The sequence below is a fragment of the Dermochelys coriacea genome, chromosome 12 (assembly GCF_009764565.3).
Source record: "Dermochelys coriacea isolate rDerCor1 chromosome 12, rDerCor1.pri.v4, whole genome shotgun sequence".
Classification (NCBI taxonomy): domain Eukaryota; kingdom Metazoa; phylum Chordata; order Testudines; family Dermochelyidae; genus Dermochelys; species Dermochelys coriacea.
In genome coordinates, this window is record NC_050079.1 from 3,239,518 (window position 1) to 3,263,268 (window position 23,751).

The following is a 23,751-nucleotide window of genomic DNA, read 5'->3' on the forward strand; positions in this document are numbered from 1 at the left end:
GAGACTTCAGAGGTACATAGGAGAAGAGAGAGAAGAAGGCACAGACCAGAGGTCACATCACCTGCACACAAATCATTGTTATCCCCAGATAAAGCTGTAATGCCACCACCCCCATCACAGCTGATGACTTCAAACAATTTCAAGAACTGTTTAAACGAGTAGCCATCAGTCAAGATATCCCACCGGAGATGATTCAGGATAACCAGCATAAATTGTTACAAATCCTCCAAACATCTTCATCCTCCAAGATAGCTCTCCCAATTAAATGATGACATCATGGAACCATCGGAGACAATCTGACAGATGCCAGTGATGGTACCACCAATATGCAAAAGGGCAGACAGAAAATATTATATCCCCACCAAAGGGATGGATTTCCTGTTCTCCCACCCACAGCCCAACTCTCTAGAGGTCAAATCCGCAAATCAACACAGGAAACAGCCTCATTACAGATCCACCCCTCAGGACAAGAACCACAAAAGGCTCAGCCTTTTCAGTTGAAAAGTATACTCCTCAGCGACACTACGTAAAGTTGCAAACTTTCACGCTGTAAATAAGCAATCCGGATTTCAAAATAAGCCAAAAAACAAGCTAATCCCTTGTCAAAACAAGCCAACCCCAACACTCTGTGTCACGGGATCCCCAGGGTGCAGTCTAGGACTGTAGGACTGTGGTGCCCCCCTGAACTCTCTCCAACCTGGGCTGTCTCTTACAATGCCTTACTAGTGACCAGCAGCAAACCCCTCCAGGTGCTGTTATCACTCAGCACAACCACATGTGGAGCCCCACACCCAACTAGATTGCATGAAGCTCCCAGAGCCACTCATGAATCACACAGAGAAAGGCACCAGCCAAATCCCACCCCCAGCTTCCAGCACTGTACCCCAGGAATATACCATCTTACACTGCTCAAGATGAGCAATGCAAATTTATTAATTGGTTCACCACTTCATCAGAGTAAAGTGGATATACACCAGCCTTTGCAAAACGTGAGCAGATTTGCCACACACTTCATACAAACTCACTGGTAAAGATAAACAGTAAAACAAATTTATTGACTACAAAAGATAGATTTTGTGATAGGCAAAAAGTCAGAGTTCGTTACCAAAAGAAAACAAAATATAAGCACGCAGTATAAACTCTCAACCCTATTAGAGTGGGCAACATCTAGATGAAGCAGTTTTTTTCACTCCAATGGATATTGCAGTCATAGTACACAGATTTCACTCTTGAAATCTGTGCCAGTCCCCTCAGTTGCAGACTTCAGGTCATCCGATGAAGTGAGCTGTAGCTCACGAAAGCTTATGCTCTAATAAATTTGTTAGTCTCTAAGGTGCCACAAGTACTCCTTTTCTTTTTGTGAATACAGACTAACACGGCTGCTACTCTGAAACCTGTCATTATGCAAGGCACTGAATTTAGCCGTATAGAGTGGAAATCTGTCAACTTCATGAAAAAACTCGCACAGATACAGACAGACATCATCTTCCTCTCCAAATGCAAACAGATGGACATCATACCGAAAGGACTGAAGGTAAAAAATCCATTACAATCTACATACCACACAGACTATGCTGAGGCATCCGATGAAGTGAGCTGTAGCTCACGAAAGCTTATGCTCTAATAAATTTGTTAGTCTCTAAGGTGCCACAAGTACTCCTTTTCTTTTTTAGACTTCAGAGTGTCCTTGTTGCTTGCAGCATAGGTGGTGAAGGATAAAGGCCAAGCATAGGCCCCCTGTGTTAGGTTTTATACCCTCAGTCCATGTGCTTTGGAGCACAAGTCCTGGCATGTCGGGGGGGCATTGCTGAGTCCCCAGGCAAGATTGAGCAATTCCCCCAGTGTGGCCTCGTTCAGGTGAGTCATTGAATTGTAGTTCCTTTGCTGGACAATGGCTATTTATGCTTGTTTGACACCCCTCTGGGTGCTGGTTACTTTCCTTGCTGTTGCCTCCGGGAGCTAATATCTGGCTGAACCAGGCAAAACCAGGAACTTTAAATTGTTCAAAGCACAGTCCACATGCACATCATGTCGCCCCACCTGCAGGTCACCACACGCAGGCACTCAGGCGACGCAGCAGCTGGAGCCAAATCACCATTCAGACTTTCTGATTGGCTGGGCCTGAGGGCAGGGCAAGGATCCAAAAAAAAAAAAGCTACAAGCTACTTAAAAAACCCTAATAAGCCCAAAACTAGCCAACACTAGCCAACTCAGCCTAAAACAAGCCCAATTTCTGCTTATGTTCCATGGGTTTGGACACAAAAACATCACCCACAACAAAGACAATACAAACTACAAAGAAACAGACAGCAGCTACAGAGCTGGAGAACATCTCAAAGTCAGCCCGCAACATCGCAACTGGCTTCCTCCAAACAACAGTTTTGAATATTTGGTCAAGGGTCTGAACGACCTCCCCCACTATACAGCGCCAATACCATGTTTCTTTGACCATAGACTACGCCCATTTTACCAAGCCTGGGCGTTGATAACAATGGATCAATGGGTTGTGGAGTTCGTAAGACTGGGCTATGCCATCCCCTTTCTCTCCCACCCCCCTTTCCTCAGCTCCTTCCCTGTCCCTCTTCAGGGACCCTTCTCATGAGCATCTTTTAAGACAGCAAGTAAACCATCTTCTACAGTTAGGTGCCGTGGAGCAAGTTTCCCCACAACACAGAGGGAAGGGTTTTTACTCCCACTATTTCTTGACCCAGAAGAAAAATGGTGGCTGGAGACCCATTCTGGATCTCAGAAAGCTCAACAAATTTATACAAACCCAAAAATTCAAGATTGTCACACTGACCACGATAATACCAGTGCTAGAAAGGGGGGACTGGTTTTCAGCCCTCGACCTACAAGATGCATATTTTCACATCATCATACACACCCCTCACAGACAGTTTCTATAGTTCACAGTGGGGGGCAATCACTGTCTATACAGAATACTACCTTTTGGCCTTTCCACCTCATCAAGAGACTTTCCCAAAACCCTTGCAGTAGTGGTAGCACACTTACAGAAATGAGGGATAATGATTTGCACCTGTGTAGATGATTGTCTACTGAAAGGTCTGACTCAAGAAGAAGCGATAAACATTGTGCAGAATGTATCACCCTCTTTCAGAATCCAGGATTACAAATAAATGAACAAAATCAACCCTACTTCCAGTACAACAACTGGACTTCATCAGGTACACCTCCATTCCACCGAGGCCAGAGCATCATTACCCATGAGCAGATTCGTAACATTGACTGGCCTCATCTAAGTAGTCAACAATAGCCTTCAAACATCAGCACGAACCTGCTTACAACTATTAGGTCACATGGTGGCCACAATGTTTGTGGTAAGACACACAAGACTTCATATGCGCTTCCCACAAGGCTAGCTCAGCTCAGTATACTTCCCCAGCAAACACAGCCTGAACAAGAGACTAACAGTGCCACCAAAAGTCTTGGTCTCCTTACAATGGTGGACAAAACCAGAGAATGTGTGCATGGGGATCCCCTTTCAGCAGGATCCACCATCAATAATAATCACGATGGACGCTTCGTTGAGAGGCTGGGGAACCCAGCTGAACCAACTCACTGTTCAAGGCAGGTGGTCAAAAGCAGAAACCCGACTATACATCAATCTACTAGAGCTATGTGCAATACGCAATGCCTGCAGGCACTTCCTACCAAGCATAAAGGACCAGTCAGTGGATAATGACCAACAATATAGCATGCATGTTCTGTATCAGTCACCAAGGAGGAGCTCACTCCTACTCATTATGCACCGAGCCCACGAAACTGTGGAACTGGTGCATACACCACAAAATAAATATCTCGGCCTCCTATCTCCCAAGATGCCATGACACTGGACACACTAAGCAGACAGTTTTTCCAGGAACATAAATGGGAAATAAACAACAGAATCCTACAGTCAACATTTCAATGATGGGGCTTCCCCCCATCAACCTATTTGCATCACCACTAAACCACAAGTGCCCACTCTTTTGCTCCAGATCAGGACTGGGATCCCAGTCACTGGGAGATGCCTTCCTCATCACATACGACGCATCACTCATATATGCATTCCCACGGATCCCACTGATCTCACAAGTGATACAGAAAATACATGCTGACAAGACCCACATCATACTGATAGTCCCAATGTGGCCCAGGCAGACCTGATACCCTTACCTGATGCGCATGGCAGCATGCACCCCATGAACTCTTCCACTGCGGGCAGACCTCGTCTCACAGAGCAAAGGCAGGACTCTCCACCCAAATCCAGAGAAACTTCACTTGAAAGCCTGGCTCCTTCATGGTTCAAAAATGACAAATTAGCCTGTTCAGAACAAGTTAAATACATGTGTCAGGGTTCCCTTCCCACTCTGAACACTGGGGTACAGATGTGGGGACCCGCATGAATGACCCCCTAAGCTTATTTTCTACCAGCTTAGGTTAAAAACTTCCCCAAGACACAAATCCTTTCCTTGTCCTTGGACAGTATTGCTGCCAAAACCAAGTGATTTAGACAAAAATTCAGGAAAAGGGTCACTTTGAGTCCCTAGTTTCCCAAAATATTTCCCCAAGCCCCTTCACCCGCTTTCCTGGGGAGGCTTGAGAATAATGTGAGTACTGACCAGACCCTTTGTCTCTAGGACACTGAAAATCAGTCAGGTGCTTAAAGTAAGAACTTTATTTAAAGAAAAAGTAAAAGAATCACACCTGCAAAAATCAGGTTGGAAGGTAACTTTACAGGGTAATAAAAAGATTTAAAACACAGAGGATTCCCCTCTAGGCTCAGCTTCAAAGTTACAAAAAACAGGAATAAAACTCCCTCTTAGCATAGGGAAAATTCACAAGCTAAAACAAAAGATAATCTAACGTATTTCCTTGCCCCTACTTACAATTTTTGTAAACTTGGATGCTCATTTCAGGTATGTTTTCAGGAGATGTTTTTCCTGCCTGGTCTCTCTCTCTCCGTCCAGAGAGGGAACACCAAAAGGGGCACAAACAAAACCTCTCCCCCCAGATTTGAAAGTATCTTCTTTTCTTATTGGTCCTTTTGGTCAGGTGCCAATCAAGTTATTTGAGCTTCTTAATCCCTTACAGGTAAAGTTTCAGTACAGCTGCTCAGGAGGGATTTTATGCTACCCTTAGCTGTATGTTTAAGACAATGTTACTAAATAGCAGGAGATCAACCACTTGCAATACTCACCTCCAAAAATGGAAAAGGTTCACAGTATGATGTCAACAAAAACAGTTAACCGCAGTTACAGCGCCACTCCCATTAGTGCTGGACAACATGCTAGAACTGAAGAAATCGGGTCTCTCAACAAGCTCAATTAAAGTACACCTCATGGCTAGTATAGCCTTTCATCATAAGATCAAGGGAATCTTGATATTTGCGCACCCAATCACCAACTGTATCCTCACCGGCATACAGAACATTTACCCAGAAATCCAACAACCTACACCAGCATGGTGTTTAAACCTAGTGCTTAAATGCCTCACTAGACCCCCATTTGAGCCCTTAGCTACCTGCTCCCTACTTCATCCATCGATGAAGATTGCATTCTTTGTCACAATCACCTCCGCTCAATGAGTAATGAGATGGGGTGCTCATGGCTGACCCCTTTATACCATATTCTTTAAAGACAAGGTCACATTGAGAGCATTCTTACCTAAAATATCAACATCCTTCCATATAAACCAACCATACACCTTCCTATGTTTTATCCCAAACCACATGGGAGCTCACAAGAGACTATCTTACATACACTAGATGTCAGACGAGCAATAGCATTTTGTTTAGGCAGAACCAAGCCTTTCTGGAAGTCCTTAGACTTTTTATTTCCACAACAGAGCGCTCCAAGGGATGAGCAATATCCCATGCAGAGACTATCTAAATGGATCTCTACCTGCATCCAACTCTGTTATCAAACAAATAACACAGAACTCCCAGAGAGGATCAGATTCCACTCTTCATGCTCAATAGCAATGTTCATAGAGTTCTTGAATAACGTACCAACAATAGACTTATGCAGAGCAGCAGTAGCATAGCTGGGGGGGAGAGGGGCAATGGCCACTCTCCCACCGAGCAGAAGTGGCACCTTTTTAATTTTTTGGCGTCTTTTTAATTTTTACTCACCCGGCAGCGCGCTGGGTCTTCGGCGGCGGGTCAGGCGGTGCTCCGGGTCTTCAGTGGCACCCGCTTGCACTCACTCCGGGTCTTCAGTGTTGGATCCTTCACTCGCTCCGGGTCTTCAACGGCACTTGGGTGTCGGATCCTTCACTCGCTCTGGTCTTCGGCGGCATTTTGGCGGAGGGGGGTCCTTCAGTGCGAGTGAAGGACCCGACGACGAAGACCCGGAGCGCCGCCGGGTGGGTACAAGCAGGTGGCACCTCTTTTATCTCCGCTCCCCCTGTTTTCTCCACCTGGCTACGCCACTGAAGAGGGGCTACCTGGGCCTCTGTGCACACTTTCAAAAACCGTTATGCAATCACTCAAAGCTCAAGGTCAGACGCTATAATAGGCCTCACCGTGATCTCTACATTGGCCCAAGTGAGTCTGAAGCCCCTTATATCCACAGTGGGGCACTGCTCTACAGTCACCTGAAATGGAGCACCCACAGGGACATCACTTGAAGAGAGGGTTACTCACCCTGTGCAGTAACTGAGGTTCTTCGAGATGAGTGTCCCTGTGGGGGCTCCACTACCCACCCTCCTCCCCTCTACTTCAGAGTTTGCAGTAAGGACTCTATGATAGAGAAGGAACTGAGGGGGTCAGGTCACGTGTGCACTAGAAGAGGCGCCAGTGGTGCCAAGAGACGACTATTGCACATGCATGACTCAGACGGACACTGCTACAAAAATCTCCAATCAGCAGCTCTTGGACACACCCACAGCTGGAGTGGGGCACCCACAGGGACACTCATCTTGAAGAGCTCTTCTCCTAGGCAAGGAAGTGGTATTACACAGCCAGGGCCAGCTCACTCCAGAGTACAACTAAGCTACAGGTGTTAGGGTTCTTCTCAACCGCTTGGGACAGTGGGAGGCTCAGTGCTCCTACATTAGCCCGCGAGCTTCCAGGAATCAGTTTAGTTTGTTTGCTGTTGTTTCTGACCGCTGATAAGCACCAGGAGGCAGAAGAGTTGCTACTGCTTTTGCCAGGGCTCTTGGTGCCTGACAGAAGTCTCAGCCCCGAGGGTTGCCGTGGCACTGTGTTCTGGAGTCCAGACGTTATCCCACGTCCTGGCCAGAGCCAAGTTCTGGTATTTACATTCTGCCTCCCAGCTCCCTCCTTTGCATGGAGAAATCGTCCTTGATCCCATTCTGCCTCACAGACCCTGGTGTCACTGAAATAAATAAGTCCCATAAATAAAGCAAGGTGCTGTGCAGTATTGCTGACACCAGATATTTGCCACAGTCCTCCCTAGAACTGACTACATTTATTTTGGTCCCTATAGTGACTCCTGTACCAGTTAGGGCCCAAGCCTACAAGCCATTTATGTTCAGAACTCCCGTTGGAGTCATTCTTACCCTGATTACACACTACCAGCATTCAGCCCAGAGTACTGACAGTCCTAAAAACAGGCCTTATTTCACTGACAGCAAATGCCAAAGTTACCAGACGTGTAACAGGTTTGTCGGTTGCAAGATGCAGAAGTAGAAATCCTTCTACTCTCACAAGCCGCCGGTGCCAGCCTCTCCAGTATAATATGGGTTGGTGCAGGGATGGTGCTAGGGATTCTTCTGGGGCCCCTCACTCCCAGGCAGGCAAGATACACTGTAGAATCATCTGCTGAAATGTGTGGGCCACATTCTGCTCCCCTTCCTCAAGCTGAATAGCACTTGTGGATCCATTCTAAATGATGCAACCGCTGGCAGAGCAAAGCGCTACTCAGCATGAGTAAGGGTGTCAGAATCTAATCCTAGGTGATTTTTCAGTGCTTGCTTAGCCCTTCTATGAGAAATTATTTCTTCTCCTTTTTGCCCTGCTGCCTTTGCAGGTTCCAGCTGTCCAATAAGGGGAATGTGGCGCTGGAGTACTCCTGGAAGGTGGTCATGGAGGACAGCAGAAGGGCAGTCAACTTTACCGAAGAACCGTTGCCATGCAGTCCTGAAGGTATAGCAATCAGCCCCCTCCCCACGGCACCTGGTGCTCCCCACAGCAGCTTCCTCCTGTAACCCATAGGGGCTTTACAGCATTCAGGGAACCTGAGAGCTCAGGGAGCAGACTGGGCCTCTTTGCCTGAGACACCAACACAGCACAGTTCTGAAGGTGACATCATAGCTCTGCTTCCCTCCCCATGTCCTCCCCCATCATCCTCAGGCAAGTGGCTTCTTTCAACTTTGGATAAATAGTCTTCCTTTTTGCCCCCTCTTATTGCTTTCTTTTCCAGCTCCCTCATCTTCAGAGTGCCTAGAACTGGTACGGCAGAGCTGCTGGGCACTGTGGAAAGGTCAGCAAAGGTCAGAGAAGTCAAGGGAGGAGAGCAGTTAGGGCCACACGTTGGGGAGGTTCAGAAGCTGAAAAGGGAGCATGGTGGGAGTCCTGTTGGAGGATCGCAGGGTAATGGAATCAAGGTCACTGGTAGGGTGACCTGGTGTCCAGTTTTCGACCGGAACACCCAGTCAAAAATGGTCCCTAGGCCGTTGAAAGTCCAGTTGGCAGCGCTGCAGCACTAAGGCACGCTAGTCCCTACCTGTCCTGGCTGGCACCGCGTTGCACCCTGGAAGCGACCAGCAGGTCCGGCTCCTAGGTGGGGGGGGGGACATGGGGCTCCACACGCTGCCCCAACCCCAAGCACCAGCTCTACACTGGGGTCGGGGGCCAGTGCCTGTGGATGTGAGCAGTGCATGGAGCCTCCTGGCCCCCAGTCTAGGACCCGAACTTGCTGGCTGCTTTTGGGGCACATGCAGCATAGTGCCAGGACAGGCAGGGAGCCTGCCTTAGCTCCCCCACCACTGTGCCATTGACCAGGAGCCACCCGAGGTAAGCCCACCCCAGAGCCCTTACCCCTTCCTGCACCACAGCCTCCTGCCTGAACCGCAGCTCCCTCACTCACTCCAAATCCCTCAGCCCCACCCCCAGCCTGGAGCCCCCTCCTGCACCCCAAACCCCTCATCCCCGGCTGGAGTCCTCACCCCCTCCCACACCCCAACTCCCTTCCCCAGCCTGGAGCCTTCTCCCTCACCCTGAACCCCTTATTTCTGTCCCCACCCCAGAGCCCGCACCCGCAGCTAGAGCCCTTACCCACTCCTGCACCCCAACTCCCTGCTCAAGCCCAGTGAAAGTGAGTGAAGGTGTGGGAGAGCGAGGCACCGAAGGAGGGGGAATGTAGTGAGCGGGGGGGGCAGGGCCTCATGGCAGGGTTGGGGAAGGGGCGGGGCCTTGGGGAAGGGGCAGGGCTCAGGTGTTTGATATTTTGCGACTAGAAAGTTGGCAATCCTAGTCACTGGGGGAGAGGTAGGAGCTGGGCTGCTGTTGGAGGGAAACAGGGATGCATGTCTTTGATTAAATGTTTGTTTAAAAAGAAAAAGATGCGAAAATACCCAGATGTGGTGTCAGGAAGCAGCTGTGCCCCAGATCCAAGAGCAGCACGGGCAGTTTGGAGCCTGGATTCTGAGTCATAACTCAGCATTTTGCGGCAGAGATATGGAATCATAGAATCGTAGAATTGTAGGACTGGAAGGGACCTCGAAAGGTCTTCAAGTCCAGTCCCCTGCACATTATCTTTCTGGGTACTGAAGTTTAGCTGACTGGTCTATAATTCCCCCGGTTGTTCTTATTCCCCTTTTTATAGCTTGGCAGTATATTTTGCCTTTTCCAGCCCTCTGGAATCTCTTTGGTCTTCCATGACTTTTCAGAGATAATCACTAATGGCTCAGATATCTCCTCAGTCAGCCTCTTGAGTATCCTAGGATGTATTTCATCATGCTCTGATGACTTGAAAATATATTACTTGTCTAAGTAATTTTTAACAACTTCTTTCCCTATTTTAGCCTCTGATCCTACCTCATTTTCCACTGGCGTTCACTATGTTAGACGTCCGGTCAATACTAACCTTTTTGGTGAAAACTGAAACAAAAAAGTCATTTAGCGCTTCTGCCATTTCCACCTTTTCTGTTATTGTTCCTCTGACCTCCCCACCCACATTGATGAATTATTGTTTTCCCCCCTCTTAGGCCCTGATTCAACAAGGCCCCTAGGCATGTACATAACTTCAAACATAGACATGCCTAATGTTATGCACACGCTTAGTAGCCTTGTTGAACTGGGGTCATAATATAGACATATTTTGCAAGCAGGAGAAAAAGTATTGTAATTAAAGCTGCATTTTTGTTTTTATGATGGTCTCATACATGCAGCAGCAGGGTCTGTTCAATTACATGGTGTTCTCTCCCAACATAGCTTAGCCTGCTCTGTTTGAGGCATGAGGGTGCTTTGCTAAATATTTCTGTGCCTCTTTAACATGTCTTCAGCTGCTGTGCAGCGTATTATGCAGCCAACTACCAAAAGGGTGAGAAGGGCAAGGACCAGACTTTTTATGAGTAAAACTAACATCAGCAGTTAAATTAGCTAGGATGGAAATAAGCACTATTAATCCTCATGCCTCAAGGCATAAACTCATCACCAAGTGGGTCAGGAAGGAAATTCTCCCACAGTGTAATGTATAAATTGGTGTACAGAAGGAATTTAACATCTGGCAATGGCCACACCCTGAGTCATAGACTCATAGATTCATAGATATTAAGGTCAGAAGGGACCATTATGATCATCTAGTCTGATCTCCTGCACAATACAGGCCACAGAATCTCACCCACTGACTCCTGCAATAAACCTCTCACTAATGTCTGAGCTATTGAAGTCCTCAAATCATGGTTTAAAGACTTCAAGGTGCAGAGAATCCTCCAGCAAGTGACCTGTGCCCCATGCTACAGAGGAAGGCGAAAAACCCCCAGGGGCTCTTCCAATCTGCCCTGGAGGAAAATTCCTTCCTGGCCCCAAATACGGCGATCAGCTGAACCCTGAGCATGTGGGCAAGATTCACCAGCCAGATACCCAGGAAATAATTCTCTGTAGTAACTCAGATCCCACCCCATCTAACATCCCATCACAGGCCATTGGGCATATCTACCGCTAATAGTCAAAAATCAATTAATTGCCAAAATCATATTATCCCCTCATACCATCTCCACCATAAACTTATCAAGTTTAATCTTGAAGCCAGATAGGTCTTTTGCCCCCACTGCTTCCCAAGGCAATTCCAGAACTCCTCTGATGGTTAGAAACCTTCATCTAATTTCAAGTCTAAACTTCCCGATGGCCAGTTTATATCCATTTGTTCTTGTGTCCACATTGGTACTGAGCTTAAATAATTCCTCTCCCTCTCCAGTATTTATCACTCTGATATATTTATAGAAAGCAATCATATTTCCCCCAACCTTCTTTTGGTTAGGCTAAAGAAGTCAAGCTCTTTGAGTCTCCTTTCATAAAACAGGTTTTCCATTCCTCGGATCATCCTAGTAGCCCTTCTCTGTACCTTTTCCAGTTTGAATTCATCCTTCTTAAACATGGGAGACCAGAACTGCACACAGTATGCCAGGTGAGATCTCACCAATGCCTTGTATAATGGTACTAACACCTCCTTATCTCTACTGGAAATATCTCGCCTGATGCATCCGAAGACCGCATTAGCTTTTTTCACAGCCATATCACATTGGCAGCTCATAGTCATCCTGTGATCAACCAATACTCCAAGGTCCTTCTCCTCCTCCATTACTTCTAATTGATGCATCCCCAGCTTATAACTAAAATTCTTGTTATTAATCCCTAAATGCATGACTTTACACTTCTCACTATTAAATTTCATCCTATTACTATTACTCCAATTTACAAGGTCATCCAGATCCTCCTGTATGATATCCCGGTCCTTCTCTAAATTGGCAATACCTCCCAGCTTTGTATCATCCGCAAACTTTATTAGCACACTCCCACTTTTTGTGCCGATGTCAGTAATAAACAGATTAAATAAGATTGGTCCCAAAACCGATCCCTGAGGAACTCCACTGGTAACCTCCCTCCAGTCTGACAGTTCACCTTTCAGTATAACCCACTGTAGTCTCCCTTTTAACCAATTCCTTATCCACCTTTCAATTTTCATATTAATCCCCATCTTTTCCAATTTAACTAATAATTCTCCATGTGGCACTGTATCAAATGCCTTACTGAAATCTAGGTAAATTAGATCCACTGTGTTTCTTTTGTCTAAAAAATCTGTTACTTTCTCAAAGAAGGATATCAGGTTGGTTTGGCACGATCTACCTTTTGTAAAGCCATGTTGTATTTTGTCCCATTTACCATTGACCTCAATGTCCTTAACTACTTTCTCCTTCAAAATTTTTTCCAAGACCTTGCATACTACAGATGTCAAACTAACAGGTGTGTAGTTACCCAGATCACTTTTTTTTTTCCTTTCTTAAAAATAGGAACTATGTTAACAATTCTCCAGTCATACGGTACAACCCCTGAGTTTACAGATTCATTAAAAATTCTTGCTAATGGGCTTGCAATTTCATATGCCAATTCCTTTAATATTCTTGGATGAAGATTATCTGGGCCCCCCGATTTAGTCCCATTAAGCTGTTCAAGTTTCGCTTCTACCTCAGTTATGGTAATATCTACCTCCATATCCTCATTCCCATTTGTCATGCTACCATTATCCCTAAGATCCTCATGAGCCTTATTAAAGACTGAGGCAAAGTATTTGTTTAGATATTGGGCCGTGCCTAGATTATCCTTAACCTCCCCTCCATCCTCAGTGTTTAGCGATCCCACTTCTTCAGGGTGCTGTGGACCATTGGGCTGTTCCATTATGCGCCTGCTTTGTGGTTTGATGGCTATTGCTAGCTGTGGAAGCTTGATAAACAGAGGAAGAGAAGACCAGACACTGCAATATGCACTAGTGCTGTTCCTTGATCACTTAATGCCTGCCTACCTTTTCAGCTGAAAGAACATACACACAATGAGCCACATTCTGCCCTCAGATTCATCTGTGCAACCCTGCTAACTAGGCATGGATGTAAGTGCGGGCATGATTTGTTCAGACAGGCATGATGGGGTGTCAGAGTAGCAGCCGTGTTAGTCTGTATTCGCAAAAAGAAAAGGAGTACTTGTGGCACCTTAGAGACTAACAAATATATTTGAGCATAAGCTTTCGTGAGCTACAGCTCACTTCATCGGATTATGGGGTGTCTTTCAGCATTTTGATTTCATGCCCTTGTATGGAACTTTTCTAGGTGTTTTTCAGCATATGTATTCTCCCCAGCTGCCCCTTCTGCCCACCCTTTGCCCTCACTTTCCCACTACTCCTTGACTCTCACTTGGATGAGTTAGTTAGTAAGAGGCAGTGCAGAAGTGATGACATGAAGCCTCATTACACCTTTCATTAACACAGGTTGGAATTATCCTTGGAAAGGGTTTGCAAAGGGGGATAGCCTTTGTGTGGTCTTTAAGCCAAATCCCCTCGGCCTTCTGTCCATCATACTGAATCAGGGGGTCTGGGCTCAGAACAAGAGGTTTCATCCTCAAAGACAAATCCAGTGAAACTGACCTAACCACCCATTCCTTAACACAGGGGAGTTCCCATCTGCCACGTCTGCTGCCTCCACCAAACTACCATGCAGCCGACCCGCTAGCCAGCTAGGCAGTGTTCTGGAGAGTGTCTCATCCTTCCTGTGTGCTGTTGCTGCTCTCCCTCCATTCTCCATGGAACCCAGCAGCGGCATCATCCCAGCCGGGAAGAAGCAGCAGTTCCTGTTGAAATTCTCCCCACTGGAAGTGGGAGAGTTTGAGGGCCACCTACTCTGCAGGTAGGAAACCCTCTGGGTGGATCGCATCTTGACAAGTGCTAATAACACGGAATTATTGTCCAAAGGACTTTGGTGTAAATGGGATTTGGTGCTCTCTGAAATGGATGGACCAAGAATGCAGTCGAGGAAAAGTGGGGCATCAAAAACCCACAGCTTTGTTTAGTCCCAGCTTGGAAGTCTTTAGCCCTGGGACCAAACCTGTGCCATCCCTTAGGATCCCTTAGGTTGTTTAGTTCTGGAGGGAAGGTGATCAGGGTGGAAAAAGAACCGTAGACTATCAGGGTTGGAAGAGACCTCAGGAGGTCATCTAGTCCAACCCCCTGCTCAAAGCAGGACCAAATCATCCCAGTCTGACCTTAAAAACCTTTAAGGATGGAGATTCCACTACTTCCCTAGGTAACCCATTCCAATGCTTCACCACCCTCCTAGTGAAATATTTTTTCCTAATATCCAATCTAGACCTCCCCCACTGCAACTTGAAACCATTGCTCCTTGTTCTGTCATCTGCCACCACTGAGAACAGCCGAGCTCCATCCTCTTTGCAACTCCCCTTCAGGTAGTTGAAGGTTGCTATCAAATCCCCCCTCACTCTTCTCTTCTGCAGACTAAATAAGATGAGTTTCCTTAGCCGCTCCTCATAAATCATGTGCCCCAGCTCCCTAATCATTTTCGTTGTCCTCCGCTGGAGTCTCTCCAATTTGTCTACATCCTTTCTGTAGTGGGGGTCCAAAACTGGACACAATACTCCAGGTATGGCCTTACAAGTGCCGAATACAGGGGTATAATCATTTCCCTCGGTCTGCTGGCAATGCTCCTACTATTGCAGCCCAATATGCCATTGGCCTTCTTGGCAACAAGGGCACACTGCTGACTAAAATCCAGCTTCTCATCCACTGTAACCCCTAGGTCCTTTTCTGCTGAACTGCCACTTAGCCAGTCGGTCCCCAGCCTGTAGCAGTGCATGGGATTCTTCCATTCTAAGTGCAGTCCTTGTTGAACCTCATCTGATTTCTTTTAGCCCAATCTTCCAATTTGTCTAGGTCACTCTGGATCCTATCCCTACCTGCCAGAGTATCTACCTCCTACCCCACCCCAGTTTAGTGTCATCCACAAACTTGCTGAGGGTGCAGTCCATCCCATCATCCAGATCATTAATGAAGATGTTGAACAAAACCGGCCCTGGAACAGACCCCAGGGGCTCTCCTCTTGATACCAGCTGCCAACTAGACATTGAGCCATTGATCACTACCCGTTGAACCTGATGATCTAGCCAGCTTTCTATCCACCTTATAGTCCATTCGTCCAATCCATACTTCTTTAACTTGCTGGCAAGAATACTGTGGGAGACCGTATCAAAAGCATTGCCAAAGTCAAGGTATATCATGTCCACCACTTTCCCCATATGCACAGAGCCAGTTATCTAATTATAGAAAACAGTCAGGTTGGTCAGGCATGACTTGCCCTTGGTGAATCCATGTTATCTGTTCCTGGTCACCTTCCTCTCCTCCAAGTGCTTCAAATGGATTCCTTGAGGACCTGCTCCATGATTTTTCCAGGGACTGAGGTGAAGCTGACTGGCCTGTAGTTCCCTGGATTCTCCTTCTTCCCTTTTTTAAAGATGGCACTATATTTGCCTTTTTCCAATCGTCCAGGACCTCCCCCAGTCGCCACAAGTTTTCAAATATAATGGCCAATGTCTCTGCAATCACATCAGCCAACTCCCTCAGCACTCTCGGATGCATTAGATCCGGCCCCAGGGAGTTGTTCATGTCCAGCGTTTCTAAATAGTCACCTGGTCACCTGCCATGTTTGATATTCTTTCTGCTTATCAGGATGATTTGTTCCTCTGCCTTCAATAAGGCTTTTTTAAAATACAGCCAGCTTTCCTGGACTTCTTTCCCCCTCATATTAGCCTCCCAGGGGATCCTGCCCATCAGTTCCCCGAGGAAGTCAAAGTCTGCTTTTCTGAAGTCCAGGGTCCATATTCTACTTCTCTCCTTTCTTCCTTTTGGTAGGAACCTGAACTCGACCATCTCATGATCACTACTGCCCAGGTTGCCACCCACTTCTACTTCCCCTGCCAATTCTTCCCTGTTTTGTGAGCAGTGGGTCAAGAGGATCAGGCTCCCAGTTGGTTCCTCCAGCACTTGCACCAGGAAGTTGTCCCCAACACTCTCCCAAAACTTCCTGGATTGTCTGTGCACCGCTGTATTGCTCTCCCAGCAGATGTCAGAGTATTTGAAGTCCCCCATGAGAACTAGGGCCTGTGATGTGGAAACTTCTGTTAGTTGTCCAAAGAAAGCCTCGTCCATCTCATCCTCCTGGTCTGGTGGTCAAGAGCAGACGCCCACCACGACATCACCCTTTTAGCTCTTACCTCCAAAGTTAAACCAGAGATTCTCAACAGGCTTTTCTCCAGTTTCATACTGAAGCTCTGAGCAATCATACTGCTCCCTTCCATACAATGTAACTCCTCCACCTTTCCTCCCCTGCCTGTCCTTCCTGAACAGTTTATACTCATCCTGACAGTGCTCCAGTCAAGTAAGTTACCTCACCAAGTCTGTTATTCCAATCACATTATAGTTCCTTGACTGTGCCAGGACTTCCAGTTCTCCCTGCTTGTTTCCCAGGCTTCTTGCGTTCATGTACAGGCACCTGATAACTAGCCAATTGCCCAACTTTCTCAGTATGAATCAGGCCGCCTCCCCTGTTGCACGCTCCTCCTTCTGTTTTCTCCCAGTATCCCACTCCCCCACTTACTTCTGGGCTTAGGTCTCCATCCCCCGGCGAACCTAGTTTAAAGCCCTCCTTACTAGGTTAGCCAGCCTGCCTGTGAAGATGCTCTTCCCTCTCTTTATTAGGTGGATTCCTAGCAATCCTCCTTCCTGGGAACCTGAAACATACTGGGAAAACTCACTTTAAAAAAATGTTTAAAATGGGGGTAGGGTACAAGTAGGATTCCGCCTTTCAGAGATGGATGGTAAGTAATTCACAGTCCTCCCGCAGCCCCTTTGCCTGGCTTGTACCATTCTGGTGGAGTCCTAATGACTAATACTAATTTACCTTGGGTATGGGAAATCACTTAAGCCCAGGAACAAATCATCCTGATAAGCAGAAAGAATATCAAACATGGCAGGTGACCAGGTGACTATTTAGAAACGCTGGACATGAACAACTCCCTGGGGCCGGATCTAATGCATCCGAGAGTGCTGAGGGAGTTGGCTGATGTGATTGCAGAGCCATTGGCCATTATATTTGAAAACTTGTGGCGACTGGGGGAGGTCCTGGACGATTGGAAAAAAGCAAATATAGTGCCATCTTTAAAAAAGGGAAGAAGGAGAATCCAGGGAACTACAGGCCAGGTTCGATCACTACTACTGGCTTTTGGATGAGTATGGAAACTTAGCAAGGGCTTATCCATATTGAGTCACCAGCATGACCTCCAGTGTGTTTATCAGTAAAGGTGTCACTTTTCTCCCACTGAGGAATTACTATACCTTTGTCTCCTTTGCTGCCTCATCACCACAAAGTGAGCTTCCATTTAATTCACTGCTCGGTACATCTGAGAGAGAGGACGTGAAAACTGTGTACAACAAAGCCATAAAACTGCCCCGCTGCCTTTGATAACACTAATTGGTCCATTTCTTCTCAGTATCCCCAACCTGAAGCCCAATCACCAACGCCCCATAGTGGCTGTGAAGGGGAGAAGCCTCCTGCCATACTGCCATTTCGAGCTGGAGGACTCTGACTACCTCACCTCAAACAGGCGCAACCCAGAGCTGCGAGGGCCCCGAGGGGCTGCACTGGATCCCAACACCAGGGTGATAGAGTTTGCATCTGTCGGAGTGCATACTCGGAACAGCAGGTGGGCATGGAGAAGGCTTGACTTGCTGACTACTGGCTATTCACAACAACTCAGCCAGAGACCCATAAGCTCAATCTTCTAAACTCCTTGTGGCACAGCTGCACAGTTCCTATGGTCCAGCTCCCAGTAGATCACTTGGGGCTCTGGGAAGACAGGAGCAACATAGACTAGCTATCTTTGCTTCCACCATCCAGTCCTGCAACAAATGTAGCTGGTCCCCAGCCCATAGGTATCATCCAGTATAACTCTCCTTTCTCTCCACAGGAGACTCTTTGAATATTTGAGTCGGATTGGGGCAGCAAAGGAAATAACCCCGCTAGAGAGCTGCACTTAGGAAAGAGCTTTGTTATGTTGGATTTTACCCTCATCACTCTGGAGCTAGGGTTTGCATTGGAGTGACCTCAGTATCTGTTTACAGATGGTAAAGGTAGCCAGCCAGCCCAGAGGGCTGTGGGGGCTCCAAAATCGGTAATGGGATGGAGCTGTCATGCCCATAGCAGTGGAGGTAGATGGGGTGTGCCAAGGAATCCTCCCTTGGAGGAGCTGGCAGTGCCCGGTGTCTGCTGAGCAGCTCCCAGAACTGTTCACTGTTCCCTTTCTAATGGCAATTTCTGTTTGTTGTGGCCAGGACCTTCATGCTTGTGAACCCCACCAATTCCACCTACTCCTTCCAGTGGGCTTGTGAACAGTCAGAAGACTTGCGAGAACAGTCAGTCTTCAGCTGTCTGACAGAAATGGGCCAGATCCGGCCTGAGAAAAAGGCCAAGGTAGGAGGGAGGCTGATGCAGGTGTCTCGCCTAGTGGTGTGCAGGTCTCACTGTATACAATACCGCTCTAACTGTAATGCATAACTCTTACACAGCACTATGTTTTCAAGCACTTTAAAGAGCTGAGCTTATTTCAACCCTGCAGGTGCAGGTGGTGCCAACTTGCATCACCACCTCCCAAGGAAAGGGCATGGGGAGGGACTGGCAGAGGAAGGGCAGCTTTAAATGCAGTCTGGGTTGCCACTGATGCCCCACGGATGGAGAGTGCCCCAGAGATTAATGGAATCAGCATGTCTCCTGGTTGCCATGGTCCTGCCCACTCACTGACCGGCCTCGCCCACTTTGTAGGCTGTGCCAGCCTGCTCCAGCTCCCTTGGCTAAGCAGGGACTACAGGCAGCTTGTTCCCCTGCAACACCTCAGTGCAGGTAGCCTTTCGAACTCACCCCCAGGCTATGTGGGCAGGCAGGGGGCCTGTCTCAGTAATAACTAGTTCTCACAAGCTCCCTCTGACGTAGATGAGTAAGAAAATGAAATGGGCAGGTGGGTGAGCGTAAGAAAGAAGATTTCTCCGAGAGCAGAAATGAATAGGGACCCAGAGACAAAGCCTGGAGCCCGGGGATTGGATGACCCAGCTGAGCAGTGTTGGGATACAGAGTCTTTCTGCTATAGCCCCCTGGTTTGAATCTCTTGAAGGCTGTTAGGGGCTGCCTGTTGTGTGTGTGACAGCAAGCTGTCTAGTGGCCAATGTGAAGCATATTGTCTCACTTCAGATCCTTGTGATTAGCCAAATCACATGTCTGCTATAGCAAACTGGCACAGTGCCATCCCAGTCCTGCCCAGGAGGTTATGTGTTAAGCAGGAATGGAAGCTGCCCTCTGACCCTTTCAGGTAACTGCCATGGTCAGAAGTGAGAAAATTTTGGAGGGGAAATTTGCTCTCACCTATTTTGTGACTAACTAGAGGGCTCCAGTCTGCATGACAGCAGACTATTGGAGACAGGATGCTGCAGCTACAGTAGGGAGTGTGGGTATCTCTCCACATGAGCAATAGCCACATCCAAGTGTGAGGAAACCAGAATGAGGGAAGGGAACCATAGTGGTGGGAGGACAGAGAAGTGCCTGGGTAGAATACAGAGAGTCCCTAAAGAACTTTCTGTTCCAGAAATGACGACTCTTCCTGCTCCGTGTCATTCATTGGGTCAACCTACACAGGCTGGAAGTCAGCACAGAATCTGGCCCATTGTCTTAGTGTTCTCTGCTAAAACCATCTTTGGGCATCTCCTTTTGCACATGGCACAAACCTGCACTGGGAAATTCTTGAATGGAAGGGAAGAGTTTTGTCTACCTAGGGACACTCAAGAAAGTTAATCTGCATTAACTAAAGATATGAATTTAAAGTGGATTAATTAAATCACATTAAACCCCTTTTGTGGACACTCCTATTCAGAATTGGAGTGGCCTTAATTGGAATAAGATTATATAACTTTAGTGAATTAAGATAAATTGAATTAAGGCCACTTTAATTCTGAATAAGAATGTCCACACAGGTTTAATGTAGTTTAACTAATCCACTTTAAAAATTAATTTGGGATTAAGTTTCCTGAGTCTGCCTATTTAGAGAAGCCCTAAGTGTGTCTCAGTCACTGTGGGCATCAGCTGACCGCCTGGTCCTTCACTCCAGAGCAGGTGTTCTGTTCTCTTGACCTTAGAGTTATGGTACTCTGCTTTTTTTTTTTTTTTGGCACACCTAAGCCCGAGCATCTGAGAAAGTCAAAGCAAAATCAATATGACCCAATCCTGCAGCTCCATTTACTTATTAGAGATGTCTACCTTGATTAGGTTTGCTGCTGGCTATTTTGTGCAACTGCCTGAGCTCACAAGCAGCTTGCAGTTCACAGGAAAGCTAGCAGGTATTCATTCCTCACTGAGGCAATGGTTTGCACAAGATCCCGAAGGGATGAGAAACCCTTTGTGCTGTGCCTGTAGAGCAAGAAAATGGAGCTGTCACGCCATAAGAATGTGACCTTTCTGATCAACCCCAATGTATGTGTAACCCGGCCTACGCAGTCTGACTGTGTATTCGTCTGCTACAGCCTTTGAGCTGTGGAACCAGGGTTCTTCAGCATAGGCTGCAGAGGCTCTTCAACTTAGTTATTCTCTGTGATCTAGCTACTAGGCAGAGACAGAGAGCCACATATAGTATTACACCTGTCCCATTCCTGAAGCCCCATCCAAGTCTGGTGTATCACCCATTTCACCATCACTCCATGGATAGTCACCTGATTTAATTTGCCTCTTCTTCCTCAGGTCACATTTGAATTCATCCCGCAGCACCTGGGTATCACAGAATCGTTTTGGACCTTTACAATCCCTGAACAGAACATCTCAATCCCATTCCTGTTGGTGGGCAACATCACCGACCCCTCAGTATCTCTGGACAGATCCCACCTGAACTATTTCTCTTTGTTAGTCGGTAAGGCAGATTCTGTGTCCCACACTATGGGAGCCTGTGGTTGCTGCTACCTTCCACTTTTCTCTCCATTCAAAAATGTAATGTTCTATAGTTACTGTTGATCCTAATTCTTTTGTTTAACATTAAAAAAAACAGAGGCTGAAAGTGGAAAAGAGCACTTCAAAGGAGAAAAACAATTTCTGTCCATATATCTTAGGGTTTATATTGCTGCCCACCTTAGTATCTGAGCACCTTCTATGTAAAATCAATAGCAATGTTCAGCAGCAGTCAAAAAGCTAATGTTAGGAACCCTTAGGAAAGGGATAGATAATAAGACAGAAAATGTCATAATGCCACTATATAAATCCATGATACTCCGACAACTTGAATACTGTGTGCAGTTCTGGTTGTCCAGTTTCAAAAAAGATATATTAGAATTGGAAAAGGTCCAGAGAAAGGCAACAAAAATGATTGGGGTATGGAACAGCTTCCATATGAGGAGAAATTTAAAAGACTGGGACTTTTCAGCTTAGAAAATAGACAGCTAAGAGGGAAGGATCTGATAGAAGTCTATAAAATCATGCCTGGTGGGGAGAAAGTGAACAAGGGAATGTTATTTACCCCTTCACATAATACAAGAACCCAGGGTCACCCAATGAAATTAACAGGCAGCAAGTTTAAAACAAACAAAAGGAAGTACTTCACACAATGCACAGTCAACTTGTGGAACTCATTGCCAGGGGATGTTGCGAAGGCCACAAGTGTAACTGGGTGCAGCAGAGAATTAAATAAGTTCATGGAGGATAGGTCCATCAGTGCCAGGGATGCCACTCTACGTTCAGGGTGTCCCTAAACCTCTGACTACGAGAAGCTGGGACTGGACGAGAGGGCATGGATCACTCAATAATTGCCCTGTTCTTTTCATTCCCTCTGAAGCATCTGGTACTGACCACTGTCGCAAGACAGAATCCTGCGCTAGATAAACCATTGGTCTAACCCAGTGTGGCCGCTCTTATGTTCTTAATAGCAAAGATCCTAGTTGATTTCATGCAGCGTCTGGCATTTCTCCCTTTTCAGACTCAAATTCTGCATGGGGCGGTGTTGGTTGGTTGGTTTGTTTTTTAAAGATTTTATTAATTAATTTATTTTTGGTTGGTTGGTAGGGGTTTAAGGGTAGAAGGGGTGTCAGATTTCAGATTTCTCAAGCAAAGATGCTTATTAGTGGTGAGTGAGATATAGCAACTGGGAAGAGGGAGAGTGGAGTAAAAAATGAGTTAAAAAAGAGATCTCAGATTTGTTCTATGGAGCTTCTGTTGTCAGCTGAACCCCAGCCCATCCATTCATCCACCAGTACAGTATGTGAGTGTGTGTCAGGGGGTTGGTCCCATGTCAAAGAGTCATTGGTCCATGCCTGGTGTGGCGACGTTAGTGAGTGATTTTCGCTGGTAACCCCAGCTGAGTGCCTGCAAGACCATTGTCATGCCACATGCACTATCCGGCATTAGTGCATGTTAGAGAAAAGCTGCTTTTGCAAAATGTTTAGAGTTTTGGAAATTTTTCTCAGGGCTATTTTACCCATCACATCTCCTTGCTCATTAAGTGTAATCAAGCTCTGCTGTCAGACCGTGATGGTATGTCTACACTGCCGCTGGAAGGGAGCCTCACAGCCCAGGGAGACAGATAAGCATGAGCTCCACTTGAGCTAGTGTGCTAAAAATAGCAATGTGGACACTGCGGCTCTGGTGGAGACTGGGGCTGGCCACCCACGCTCAGACCAGGGGGTGGGCAAGTTGGAGGGCCTGAGCTGCTTCCCAAGCTGCAACATCCACACGGCTGTCTTTAGCGTGCTAGCTTGTGCTCTCTCAGTTCCTAAGACATACCCTTAGTCCTTGGCTGTGCATTTGTACAGTGCCTAGCACAACGGGGTCCTGGTTCATGACTGGAGCTCCTAGATGCTACCACAATACAAAATATCAATAATAATAATGAGGAGGATACAGAATTCTGGGTTAGCTCGGATGCTGTATTTCTCATGCTCAGCTCAATGATAGATGGCCATATTGTTCACTAGCATCACTAGTGATTCCCTCCACCTGTATAGGAGTTTAATTTATTTTACATTCTGCATTAACAATGCTTCTCTGGTAGAGGGAGCTTTTTTGCCCTGCCCTTTCCACCTGCAGCACATCTGGCACAGTAAAAAAAAGACTTGGACAAACCATGCACTTTTCCATGAGATAAATGAGTGGTGGCTGATTCCATGCTAACCTGACAGGAGAACTAAAGGTTTGCTGTCTCCTTCCTGTGTTTCCCCCAAAGGACATGAGGCCCACAAGACTGTTCACATGATTAACAATGAGAACGAAACCTTCAGCTTTGCTTTCAGAGACTGCTCGCGCTATTCCAAGGGATTCATTAACTACCTAACAGTGCAGCCCATGGAGGGCTGCATTCCACCTCTTTCCAGGTAAAGGGGAAGAGATAATGTCTAGGGCTCACAGGGCTAGATTGTGGCTCACAAGCACAGTGCTGTGTTATCTGCATTATTGGAGTCCTTTCAAGCTGTACAGTGGTTTCACCTCATGGCATCAGCTCTTACCCAACCAGCAGGCAGCTCTTGGTGGGGACATGCTGGTTCCTCTTCTTACATAGTCGGTCTCCCTGTTTGTATTCAGGGTCAGATCTGCTGCCGTTAGTGATACCTCTAGAGATTGCTGCTGTTTTTTACTCCTGTTAGCCCTAAAGCCAACACAGCTCTGGGGTTATCTACAATGGAGCTAGAGGTGTAATTTCCAGCTCCATTAGAC

The 23,751-nt window shown here is 46.8% G+C and overlaps 1 protein-coding gene across 3 annotated transcripts in view; it reads left to right on the forward strand.

Moving 5' to 3' along the window:
- HYDIN (HYDIN axonemal central pair apparatus protein) overlaps window positions 1-23,751 on the forward strand; it is a 450,179-nt gene that overhangs the window by 397,028 nt on the left and 29,400 nt on the right. For all 3 annotated transcript variants that reach the window (XM_043494938.1, XM_038368829.2, XM_038368830.2), the window contains exons 68-73: window positions 7,995-8,110; window positions 13,626-13,860; window positions 17,513-17,725; window positions 18,354-18,492; window positions 20,800-20,965; window positions 23,264-23,411. In XM_043494938.1, the coding sequence (XP_043350873.1) occupies window positions 7,995-8,110; window positions 13,626-13,860; window positions 17,513-17,725; window positions 18,354-18,492; window positions 20,800-20,965; window positions 23,264-23,411 (1,017 nt within the window). The remainder of the gene's footprint in view (window positions 1-7,994; window positions 8,111-13,625; window positions 13,861-17,512; window positions 17,726-18,353; window positions 18,493-20,799; window positions 20,966-23,263; window positions 23,412-23,751) is intronic.